Genomic DNA, 13,441 nt, shown 5'->3' on the forward strand with positions numbered 1-13,441 from the left:
GGATCTGTTCTAACGGACCGTTTTTGCACAAAACGCAAGTGTGAACCGGGCCTTAATATTATAACTTCTGATAACTCAAAGCAATTTCAATAGATCTAACATCAAGATATTGCGACTTCCACCCCCTCCCTTTTCCAAAGGGTTCGAAAGTGACGGTTGGTAATGTATATTATTATGCTTCTTGTTCTTATATGACTATCTGATTTGAAACAAATTAATTACCTTTCAATATCGTAACTGTATTCACTGTAAATGCACAGTTTTGTTGTAATATTGTTCTCCTTTTTCTAAAAAATCTTCAATAAAAATAATTGAAATATAAATAATGTGCTCCCTCCTATGCCATGTATGGTTGCCAGATGTGCTCTCCTTCCCCTCCCACCCCAGTATGGTAGCTAGACATGCCCTGCGCTGGTAGCTGGAGGTGTGCGAGCGACCCCCCGAGAGTTATGCAATGCAGTGGGGAAGTTCAGAGGCAGCACACACACACTCATCTCTTACAGGTTCCAGGCGCAGGAGGTCCCGCCCATCTGTCTTCTATGCACCACCGTTGCTCTGTACTACTTGGTTCTCAGATCGGGCACTAGATCCCAAACAGAAGCAGGAACTACAGAGCAGCGGTGGTGCAGAGAAGACAGACGGGCGGGACCTCTAGCGCCATGTAATCTTGAAGAGGTGAGTGCTTGTGTGCTACCTCCTCTTATCTTCCCACTGCACGCCTTTGCCAAGATGGAATTTGATTGGTTCATTTTCAAGCTGCATACATTTGCGTTATCCTGCATTATCCCAGAATTATTTGCATCTTATTGACCATGCACAGGGTTTAAAGCGAACCTGAAGTGAGAAGAATATGGGGGCTGCTATTTTAATTCTCTGATAAACAATGCCAGTAATGTAACTTCTGTGCTGATGCTCTGCCTCTAATACTATAAGTCACTGGCCCAGAATGAGCATGCGGATTAGATGCTTTGACTCTGGTCTAACTCCAGTGACTGCATGCATGTAGCAGGTGTGTGACTCAAGAACAACTATATTCATCAGTGATGCACTGGGAGACATCTCGGAGTTCACTCCAACCTGAATTATCGCAAATACTTTCTGTTTTAAGAAAGCAAACTTGTGTTTTCCAAGAACAACTAAGCAAACTTGTTTATAAGGGAAGAATTGATATCACTCTCACAAAGGCCATTGCCTTGTGCAGCTAGGTGGAAGATTTGTGCAGTATTCCTGGCAGCAGTACTCCAACACAGTACACAATCTACTGTTACCAAGGCTGCCGAGAAAAGCAATCTGAGCCATCAAGTTGTCAGTCACTTAAATGCTTTCTTAGGCCTAGTGCACACCGGAGCGTTTCCGCTGCGGTTTGCGATCTGCTTGCGGGTGCGGATCCGCTAGGGTAATGTATTTCAATAGGCTGGTGCACACCAGAGCGGGAGGCGTTTTGCAGAAACGCATACTCCCGGGCTGCTGCAGATTTTGGATTGCAGATGCGTTTCTGCCTCAATGTTAAGTATAGGAAAACCGCAAACCGCTCTGAAAAACGGCACTTCAGAGCGGTTTGCCAGGCGTTTTTTGTTACATAGCTGTTCAGTAACAGCTTTACTGTAACAATACATGAAATCTACTATACCAAAACCGCTACACAAAACCGCAAAACGCTAGCTGAAACGCTACAGAAAAATAAGAAAAAGCGTTTCAAAATCTGCTAGCATTTTGCAGATCTGCTAGCGGTTTTTGGTGTGCACTAGGCCTTAGTGCTTTTTCACAACATCTCACAATAAAAGTGAAAGTTCTCTTTTAAAAGGGTATCTGGCAAATGCACTGACAAATGAAAAAGACAGTTAATCGGGGAACTATGCAGCAAATCTGAGACATTCTGAACATGTTTTAAGGAATTCACCATAGGGAATCACAGTTAATATGCATGATTTGCAGGAACAGAGCGGTCGATTCTTCAGTTGAAGCAAAACATTCCCAAATGAGAAAAAATAGAAAAAATAAGATGGTTTTCCAAGACAGCTACAAGACTAGATCAAAAGGAACGAAAAACCGGAGGAGGAGAGTGAGGGAGGGAGCGATCAGGCTGGAGGAGGCCCCAGGTATGTATAAACTTTTCCTTTTCATTAATCTCAGGTTTCCTTTAAAGAAAAGCATTTGGTTTGACTTTCCCATAGAGTGTGTGTCAGATTCCAGGGGCAAAAAAATATTTTCATATCATTTAAAAAAAAGCTGGTCTCTGCTCGCCATATTTTCCTGGAGGTAAAACTGTTAGGTGGAAAGTGTGAGGTCTCTCAGAACCATGTCACGTGTTGGCAACTGTACCCACTTCTACCAGTATTCCTATGTGAGGGCCCAAGTGCTTCCACTCCTGTCTGTCCATGTTATCATTATAGTGGCCACTAACAATACAATTCTCCAAATGATAGTTCGTTTCCGATTATTCGTATGAACGATTGGAAACGTTTGTTTGGGACCACTAACATCGAAGATCTCCTTACCAATCTCATTGGATTAATGAAATCAATCTGATTTTCAGATCGATCCCGGTTTCAAATACTGTGTGTAGGGTTAGGTTTAACTATAGTAAAATAGTGGCGAAATGGTTCGCACTCTCGCCTTGCAGCGCTGGGTCCCCAGTTCATATCCCAGCCAAGGCACTACCTGCCCAGAATTTGTATGTTCTCCCCGTGTCTGCGTGGGTTTCCTCCTGGCACTCTGGTTTCCTCCCACATCCCAAATACATAAGTTAATTGGCTTTCCCCTAAATTGGTCCTAGACTATGATACATATATACAGTATATGATAAATGCATAGAGACAACTATAGTAGGGATTAGAATGTGAGCCCCTGTGAGGGACAGTTAAGTAACAAGACAATATACTCTGTACAGCGCTGTGGAAGATGTCGGCGCTATATAAATACTAAATAAGACTTACAGATATTTTACTATGGAAAATTAACACTGTAAACAGTAGAATATCTAGCAATAGTCTACTACGTTTTTCCCTGGCACCCATAATTCATGTAAGCATTATTATTATGTATTTATAATGCACCAACATCTTCCACAGCACTTTACATAGTATATGGTTTTATTTTATTTTTTTCGGATTAATACATTCCTCTGCCTTTAGCTTCCTTTTACATTATAAACCTTTTTTGGCTTTCCACAAGAATCGATTTTCACATCTGTGCATTTGTGTTCTCTCTCATTGCATTGCAAGCTGCACTTTTATTGAGTACTTGAGGTCAAATTGACAGGGCCTGTCTGAATGAGGACGGATGCGGGGGAGGGGGGGGGTGTCACAAGGTTAAATACATACCTGTCCTGATGTCTTGGCGACACTCCGCCATCCCCCCATGCTCGGCAGTGGCCATGTTTATGGAGACTGCTGAAGCTCTCAGGAAACCGGTCAACGCACTGGGTCACAGCCATGCAGGTGGGCGTGGCCAGTCTCAGCGGCATTTTGAAGAAAAAAAAAAAAATCACCAGGGCCCATTCTGAGAGGGAGGCAGAGCAATCACCTGCCTGGCGGGAGGACGTCAGGACAGGTGAGTATTTAACCTCGCAACCACCTTCCCCAATCAATAATTCAGACAGAGCCTGTCTTACAAGCTTTGTCACCTTAGCTTTAGGTACTCCAAGTTTCATATGAAACTACACACTTCAATGTAACAGACAGGAGAAATGCAAACGAGCCAACTTCGGGGAATATCTCATTATAGTAAAGTCTGATATAGTAAAACTTTGGGTATGGGTATAGTAAACTAGATGTCCAGGTTCCAGCCAAGTACCATTGCAAATAATGGGAGGAACGACTGGTATAGTAAACCTGGATATTATAGAACTGTTAGGGCCCGTTTCCACTATTGCGTTGCGGAATCGCCGGCGAATCACCGCAGGCGAAATCGCCGGCGAATCACCGCAGGCGAAATCGCATGCGGGTGCGATTCCGCATGCGTTTTTTGCCGCGTTTTCGCATAGGTTAGGGTAATGCGATTTTAACCATGTCACTGCCTGTGTGAATTAACATGGGTACCTATGCGAAATCGCTGCAAAAAACGCATGGGGAAAACGCATGCGATTTCCCTATTAAATACATTGCGTGCGATTCGCCTGCATTCCACACGCAGGTGAATTCTGAGGGCCCTACCATGCAGATTTTTTCTGCACAGAAAAACGTTCAGGAAAACGCACAAGTGGAAACAGTCCCATCCACTTGTACTGGCTGTGCGAATCCGCATGCGGGCAACGCATGCGGATTCGCGATAGTGGAAACGGGCCCTCATAGTAAACCTGTTATTTGGCCTATCCTGAATTCTGTATCTGACTATAGTGGGAAGTGGGTGGGTGCATGCTTCATGTGTCAGTCGGAGACCCATGAGCTGTAGTCGGTGGGTGGGCTGGCAGCCACTTGTAGTCTGCTCGCTATCTGCACGCTACTTTGGCCCCACGTGGATTACCTCAAAAGCACAAGCTGGTAAGGCCTACGTTTCCCTGTGTAATGCTCGGTACACAATAGTCCTGAACGATTTTATGAAAAAATTGATTTGAGCGATTTCTGTCCGAAATCACGATTTCGATTCGATTCACAATGTCCTTCAAATCAAGCTTTGTTCCCCCTGTGTCTCTCTGTCCCCTGCCTCTCTGTGCACCCTCTGCGTCTCTTTTTGTGTCCCCTCTGTTTTTCTGTGTACCTGCTCTGGGTCTCTCTCTGTGGCCCCTCTGTCCCCCAAGCTGCAGTAGAGCTGGATATACCTGTCAGCACAAGTCCAAAGATGCCCGTCTATCCACTTCTCCTGCAGGATCTAATGCACGACATACTTCCTGTATGTCTTGTGACATACAGGAACCAGGAAGTATGCCGTGCACATGAGCCGGCAGACAATGATAGAGGCCAGACAGTGTTGGGTTTGCGCGGAAGGTATGTCAAACACTGCAGATGCTGCGCGCCGCACTCGACGGGACTAGGGGGAAGTATGAAAACACTTCTTCAAATGTCCCCTATGCTGAAATGACGTCATCGCGATACTCGCTGCTTTGGCGATTCAGAAATGGTGATCTTGGTGATAGCGATTTCGATTTAAATTCGATTTATCTTTCAGGCCTAGTACACACGATATGTTTTTCCGCTCGATTTTCCACCCGATCGTTTTTCCGCTTGATTCTCTTATCTTCCGCTCGTTCTTCTGATCTTTTTCCATTTACTTCTATGAGAAATCGAGGGCAGAATTGATCGGAAGGAATATCGGACATGTTGGAAATTATCTATCGGATCCATCTATCGAGAGGAAAAACTTATGGTGTGTACCCAGCATAAGCTGCTGCCTGATTACTGAGAGAATTGCCTGTTATCTGTGACTTGGTTGTGCATGGCTGCAACGCTATTTCAGGCTGCACAGAAATGTGGACAGAGGAGCACACTGTCAGTACTGTACCAACATCAACTGCTGATACTTATGCTTCCTGTGCAAGCTGCTGTGTGATTATTGCATGCAAATCCCTGCTTATTGAGCACTGTGCATTGTGATACAGCTTTGACACAGTCTGTGGTTGCATGCCGACTAACAATAATTGATTGAATTAAGATACAGTACTGAGTCATACTGTATGTGCTTGGGCAGGGCTGTGGAGTCAGTACAAAAATCATCCAACTCCTCAGTTTATAAAACCTGTGCTTGGGTATGACAATTTCTATTATATAGAAATGATATAGAAAAATTCTGATATAGTAAATTACTTGGCCCAGTTACTTGGAGGTTACTATAATATATATATATATACTATACTGTATCTGCAAATACCTATTGCTGAGTGAAAAAAAATTCCTTAGATGCAGAGAAGATGTGATGTAGAATCTGACTAGGCAGTTTCTCTTGCTTTAAACTGAGGCTGAACAGGAACTTTGCAAAGGACTAATCCGGAGGTTAATGATTAATCAACTGTTGCCTTAATTTATTAATCAGCAGTAAGGTGATTTATCAATACTTTCAGAATTAGATTAGCTTTCTGAAAACCTATGAGTCTGCCCATGGCAATTCTGCTTTCAGTGGAGCAAGTGAAATACCTCAAGCTGAAATTGTCCATTTATCCCTACGTTGAAAATGATGAAATTATTGGTTCAAAGTAACCTGTCATTCTTAGGGCTAGTTCACACTCTGCGCTTTGCCCGCGATCACGTTCGACTCAGTGATCCTGATTTGCAGGCAAAATCTTGCGATTCAGCGCAATTTGCGCTTGCAAATCCTGTTCAATAGAAGGATAATCACAGAGCAATCACCCCCAAAACGCTGCATGCAGCGCCTTTGCCATTAATCGAAATTGCAACTGCTGCAGTGAGAATGTATCCATAGGGACACATTTTAGCAGCGCTTTGCTGATCGCCGGCGATCAGCAAAGCGCTGAAGAATCGCCCCAATGTGACCCACCCCTTAAGGGGAACCTTAACTGGCGAGGAAAAATTAATTCACTTACCTGGGGGCTTTCCCAAGCCTCCTGCAGCCGTCCGGTGCCCGCGCCGGTCCTTCGGTGCCCTCCGGTCTCCCTCCGCCGTTAAGTTTCGTTTTCGGACGACTGCCAGTCGTCCTCGGGCCTCTTCCGCATTCCTCGTCGTAAACTGCAGTAAAGCGCGTCCGCATGACGCCAAACGTGTCATGTGCATGACGCCAAACGCGTCATGCGGACGCGCTTTACTGCAGTTTACGACTAGGAATGCGGAAGTGGCCCGAGGACGACTGGCAGTCGTCCGAAAACGAAACTTAGCGGCGGAGGGAGACCGGAGGGCACCGAAGGACCGGCGCGGGCACCGGACGGCTGCAGGAGGCTTGGGAAAGCCCCCAGGTAAGTGAATTTATTTTTCCTCGCCAGTTAAGGTTCCCTTTAAAGTAAGCCTGAAGCGGTTAGGAACTCACGCATGCCCATTTCGCAATCCCTTGTTCACGGGTTGGTGAACTTATGAGAGACTATGGGGGGGGGGGGGTTTCGGAGAATGGGAGGGGCCCTAAAGTCAAAGAGCAGCAGGAAAAGTTTTGCAGGGGTCACAAGTCTAAATCGCAGGCTTTTTACAGCAATGCAAAAACACAAGTAATGCTGTTCTAGTCTAATTAGAGGACCTAATGAGAATCCCCACAGGAAAACGGACACTTCCTGCTTGCGGCAAACTCATTACATTTGGCTGCGACCGGTCATTTTTAAGAAATAGGAGAATCAGGAGGAAACACCAACTCTAAAATTGCACACCAGCACCCTCACCCGCCGCTTTCAGGCATGCTGCGTCTCCCTACAACTTTAGTAAATCTATTTGTTTGGCAGCGTACATTGTAATTCCTCCTGGGTGCCCTGTTTCTTAGAAATATTGGATGTCTATGTGGATTCCCATTGGGTCCCCTAAAATACTTGCACCCAAGAGCATTACTAGAGGGAAGCAGCTCCTGCGATCGCAGGGGGCTCAGAGCTCTGCCCCCCCAAACTACTAGCTTTCCTTTCTAAGATACAGGAGACTAAACTTCAGATAAGGGGATTCTGTGGCTACACTTGTTGTATGACCCTTGTGAGATGGTCCCCCAGGCTGAGAAGGGCACCAGGGGGCGGCAAGGGAAGGAAGGGTTGTGAACATTGGGGGGCCCTAGCACAGTTTTGCTGGGAAGCCCAGGAATTTAGTAGTTCCGCCAGTAATGCTTTTGTGGGGCTGCAGTGTTCAGGAGCCACCCGCAAATGTGTATAGCATAAAAAAAAAAAAAAAAAACAAATCACTACTTCTCCACACAACCCATGCGGTTCCTCAGCGTAATTCATTGGCTACTGTACTAAGGGCCTGTTTCCACTATGCAGATTGGATGCTGAAAAACTGACTCCAATGAATGCCTATGGGCCCGTTTTCCACAAAACGCAATTATTCTGATGCAGATTTTCCCATAGGCATTCATTGGAGTCAGTTTTTCTGCATCCAATCTGCATGTAGTGGAAACAGGCCCTAAAACACCTGGGTTCAATCGCAAAACGCACATATCGTGTAGAAAACGCAGGGAGTCTTTGTTTCCGCAGACACAAGTGTGACACCTCCATGTCTATGTGGACCTGCCCCCCAGGTTTTTTTTATTTAAAATGATGCACATTTCAGATCATCCTTTCTGCTCTAAAAGATACACAACAGCATAATAACTTTTAAAGAAAAGCATTTCTGTTACAGCTGACACAAATCCTGCAATAAATCTGCCATGTTTCTACTTCCTGCCTTTAGGAAAGCAGATATATTGTTAACATCCTGTGTTTAACAATTAACTCACTGCCATGGTAGCCAGCTGACACAGGTGAGGGATCAAATGACTACTTGTGCCTAGTCACAAATGGGGCGATTAGACAGGGTAAACTCTCTAAATACATACAGGGTGCATTTTTCTATGTTTTCATTCTGTCCTGTGCCAGAGTTCAGGTGCACTTTAACCCTGTGCAAGGTTCCAGCTCTACACTATTTCTGGTAACCTTAGAAGGAAAAAGAATGTATAGTTGATCCTAAGGTCAAGACTCTTTTTAAATGGTACATTGCTATATGAAAAATGACAGGTCACTGGTGGGTGAATGCCACATTCATCCCTATATATAGACATCGCGATCCTGCCTGCCTAGGGTGGAGTAGTCCAGAGTCTGACAGGCACTGCAGCTCCGTCACTCCCAGGAAAGTTTGATGTGAATGCTGGAGATGCCAGCTGAGCTCAGGCCTGCAGTCCCAGTAGGATAGCATGACTGTCCGGGGAGAGAGAGGTCTGCTTCCACCCTGCCAGAGTCCCCGGATCTCCCCGCTCTGCGGTACCTGAGGGCCCTCTGGTCAGCTCAATCTCCTCCACTGCAGCCCGGGATCCGGCGCTCATCGCGGCTTCTTCGCCCCCCCGCGTAGGTTTAATAGCACTACAAGGTGAAGGTGAAACGCGAACCGTACACTTTCTGTTTCCACAGCCAGGCGGCCCCCACGTGGGGGAGGAAGCGCGCAAAGCATCAAGGGACTTGTAGTCGGCTGCCAGCCTGTGACGTCATGTCTAAAGGACTTCGCAGCCACCACCAGCAGAAGCAGAGCAGACACAGACAGTAGGAAGCTGCAGTCACAGTGCACAGTGCACAGTAGAGGCAGTCGCTGGCTAACCCATTCATGCTGCAGTACATGGAGCAGACAAGTGTACCTGCAAGTAAAAAAAATAAAATATACATTCTTACCTCAATAGTGCTAAGCTTCTGAATAATCCAGAGGCTTCCCCATCGCATACGAGAGAACTCCTCGCCGCTGGGAGCCTTGGGCACAGGATTCAGCAGCCGTTATATGGCTTATCCTGCTGCTGCACAAGTCCCGGTGGCGTTAATTACTATCCTCACTCCAGGTACACATGGATGGTGCGGAATGATGTAATTTGGCTTCCAGCTATGACTGTTTTAAAAGTAACTTCAGCTCAGTCTTCTGCTGGTGCCGAAGGTACTCACTGTGCGCTACTATAGCCGTAATTCCTATTAACCACCCTGGCGTCTATTAAAATCGCCATGGTGGCAGCGCAGCAGGGTTTTTTTAATTTGTTTTTTTAAATCATGTAGCTAGCCTAGCACTAGCTACGTGATGGCCACTGTGCAGCGGCATCCCCCCACCCCTTCCAATCCCGTTCAGAACGAGATTTCCTGTTTGGCTTCCCCCATCGCCATGGCGATGATCGGGATGACGTCAACCACGTCATGGCGTCGGAGGGAGTCCCGATCCACCCCATAGCACAGCCTGGCGGTGATTGGCCAGGCTGTGCAAGGGGTCTCGGGGGGGGGGCGTAACGTGGCGGGTAGTAGCGCATCACCGGCGATCAGTACAAAAGCGCAGCTAGCAGGGTGCTAGCTGCGTGTTTTTTTTTTTTTTAAATTGAGTAATCCACCGCGGCGGTCATGGACCATACCGCTAAGGTGGTTAAGGTCTATGGTGGTGCCCAAATCTCCTGCACTATTACAGCGCTTGACCCCTTCCTCTTCAGCCCCACCAACCAGAGCTGGGGCCCTACAAACATATTATTCAACAAGGGATTGGCAAATTTGTCTGCGCAGCCACATTCCGGTCCATGTACGAGCGCTGGCAAACTGGTGGCCCACACCTACACAGTAGCATGGAGCCACTCATAAACAGCATTTCTCCTCCATGCACAAATTGCTCCACGTTACTGTACAGGCCCGCCGTCATTGCGCCTGCAAACTGGGGCCATGTTTGTACACAGATGGGAGCGCAGCTGGGAAGAAGAAGATGGTCTCGGCAGGCATTGGTGGGCTGTAGGAGACACTGAGGAGTGACTCTGTGGATTATGCAGACGGAGCGCTGTAAAAACAGTGCTGGAGACTTGGGCACAGCCAGCACCACCACACGTCTTAATAGGAATTACGGCTATAGCGGTGCTTAGTAAGCAATTTTGGCGCCGTCAGAAGACGCAGCATAAATTACTAGCAAAACATTGTAATTCAGGCGCCAGCAACAGCTGGCAGGCGAAATTACATCTTTCCCCCACTATCCATGGTGGCCTGGAGGGGGAATAGTAATTAACGCCGCTGGGACTTGTGCAGGAGCAGGGTGAGCCATTTTTCGGCTTTACCCTGTGATCAAATCTCCCGGGGGCTTAATTATATGTATGCCATCCAGAGGCTTTCATCTACTGAGGTAAGTATTTGATTTTGCATTATTTTTTTTCAGGTTTACTTTAAAGGAGTCATCAGCCAATCTATCCTACCCCCCAATCTACTTACCCGGGGCTTCCTCTAGCCCCTTGCAGCTGACATGATCCATGCCACAGCTCAGCCACCAGCCCGGGTTCCCCGCCAGTGCGGAGGCCAGCCTCGAGGTCAACCTCTACTGCGCCTGCGCGAGCGCCACTGTCAATCAAGTCCACGCTATCCGGACTGTACTACGCAGGCACAGTAATTCTGCGCCTGCGCAGTACAGTCCAGACAACGTGGACTTGATTGATAGCGGCGCTCGCATAGGTGCAGTAGTGGACGGACTAGCAGCACACCGTCGGGGACCCTGGGCCGGTGGCTGAGAGCGGAGCTGCGCCAGGGGACAGGTCAGCTGCAAGGGGCTGGAGGAAGCCCCAGGTACGTAGATCAGGGGGTAGGATAGATTGGCTGACGACTGCTTTAAAGTGACACTGTAGCAGAAAAAAAAAATTATGATATAATGAATTATTTGTGTAGTGAGGATAATCAATAGAACATGAGTAGCAAAGAAAATAGTCTCATTTTTATTTTCAGTTATATCGTTTTTTTTTATAGCATTGCATCAGTCCATTGTGGTATATCAGCCGGATCATTGAACATGTGCAATCTATGCATAATGGTAATGCCGATTGTCTGACTATTGCTGGACTCCACCAAGCGGACCAGAGTAGTAATAGTGAGTCGAGAAACCAGCACCCATTGGAGCAAGATGTTGCAATGATCTCTAGAACCAATGCATTTGATAATCTGGATTTTAATGAGAGAACTGCAAGTGTTCTGTAATAGATGCATCGTTATCATTTCCTTACACTTCCACTATTTATGTTTACTACCTAGGTGGGCTGGAAGTATTATCCAAAGTGTATATATTGGTAATTAGGTTTGTCTTGAGGAGACGTCTTCCACACAAAACAGCTATCACACCTAAATCAACAAGTACCAAAGCCAGTCATCTTTTCCTGTTGAATGGAGTGAAAAACTTCACATTCCACTAGTTACATGATATTTTATTCAGCACCACACACAGCACTGACTTTAAAAGCTGTTGCATGGAGCCTGTAGAGGTATTCACAAACACTTCTGTCTACATCTGTCTATAGATGAGTGGTAATTAGCACTGCCACTCATCTCATTAAACTTAGCCCTGTCAAAACAGTTAAACTGTACCTCAGCGACACTTTAAAGCACTTCTGCCACTTGGTTAGTGTGCTTAAAAGTAAATCAGAGCTGTAATAAAGGGAAGATTGGATGCTCACCCGCGGCTTCCTCCAGCAGCATAAACACGTCTGAGTCCCAATCCAACCTCCCGCGATCTGCCGTTAAGCCGCGATCAGCCCCAGCAACAGGCTCAGTCGGGTCCAGTCTGGGTCTTCTAGACCTGGACTGACACAACCGAATCAGCGAGTATCAAATCTTCTCTTTACAACAGCTCTGGTTTACTTTAAACACACTAAGGCCTGGTGCACACCAAAACCCGCAAGCAGATCCGCAAAATGCTAGCAGATTTTTAAACGCTTTTTTTTATTTTTATGAGGCGTTTTGCAGATTGCTGCTGCGGATTTCAGTGTAGCATATTTCATATATTGTTACAGTTAAGCTGTTACTGAACAGCTTCTGTAACAAAACCGCCTGGCAAACCGCTCTGATCTGCCGTTTTCCTATACTTAACACTGAGGCAGAAACGCCTCCGCAATCCAAAAAATTGCCTCACCCCGGGAGGATTCGTTTCTGCAAAACGCCTCCCGCTGTGGTGTGCACACCCCCATTGAAATACATTACCCTAGCGTATCTGCAGCCGCAAGCTGCTGCAAAAGCGCTCAAAAAGCCGCTCGGTGTGCCCCAGCCCTAACCAAGTGGCAGAAGTGCTTTAAAGTGTACCTGAGGCAATGATTTAGACGATTGGACAATTTAGCAAGCTACTCGGAATTGAAATGGTAAGGAGGCACCGATTAAACCGGTGTGATCTTGCGTAATGGGGGGTTAAATTACCCAAAAGTCTGTAGGATAGTGTGTGCTCCATTCCGCATCATAGCCGAACTGTGAGCTGCGTTGCACGACTCACTACCATGCTTCCTCCTTCAAGCCGGAAAGAGGAAGCATGGTAGTTAGTCATGGAACGCAGCTCACAGTTCGGCTATGATGGGAAATAGAGCACACACTATCTTACAGACTTCTGGGTAATTTAACGCCCATCACCCAAGATCACACTGGTTTAATCAGCGCCTCATTACCATTTCATTTCAGAGTAACTTGCTATTTGGAATTACCATACTCGAAAGCCCATCCCTGCTTGTGAGACCAGAATATGGGAGCTGCTGCTACTTTATTCTTTTTAAGAGGGACCCTGAAGTGAATGAATTGCACGATTGGACCAATCCTACTTAGCACTTGCCTGTGGCACCTTATTTTTTTCATTGGAAGGGTTAATAAACTAGTGCTTTATCAGTGCACTTGGAGAAGTTGGACTGTCACCTTCTTGACCATCATTTCTCATCTCATAGCTTCATTACTAGTAACAAGCAAATAAAATCTCCTAACATGCTAATGAGCCCCATGCAGACGGTAACATTTGATACTAGCAAATCACAACTGTTATTGATTTGCTAGCCCAACCTTCCCCCTGCCAAGTAAAGCTAATGGGCATGTTAGGGGTATTTTTTTCTCATCTCTATTCCTTACTCTTTCTAGCGTTTAGATTTCTATCAGTCAGTGAAGAGC

General features: G+C 46.3%; 1 protein-coding gene across 1 annotated transcript in view; it reads right to left on the bottom strand.

Moving 5' to 3' along the window:
• Positions 1-8,963, bottom strand: part of SYNJ2BP (synaptojanin 2 binding protein) — a 48,218-nt gene extending 39,255 nt beyond the window's left edge. The window contains exon 1 of the mRNA XM_068254080.1: positions 8,811-8,963. Coding sequence (XP_068110181.1) covers positions 8,811-8,868 — 58 coding nt within the window. The 5' untranslated portion in view covers positions 8,869-8,963. The remainder of the gene's footprint in view (positions 1-8,810) is intronic.
• Positions 8,964-13,441: the final 4,478 nt, after the last annotated feature.

This window comes from Hyperolius riggenbachi, chromosome 9 (genome assembly GCF_040937935.1).
Source record: "Hyperolius riggenbachi isolate aHypRig1 chromosome 9, aHypRig1.pri, whole genome shotgun sequence".
Lineage (NCBI taxonomy): Eukaryota > Metazoa > Chordata > Amphibia > Anura > Hyperoliidae > Hyperolius > Hyperolius riggenbachi.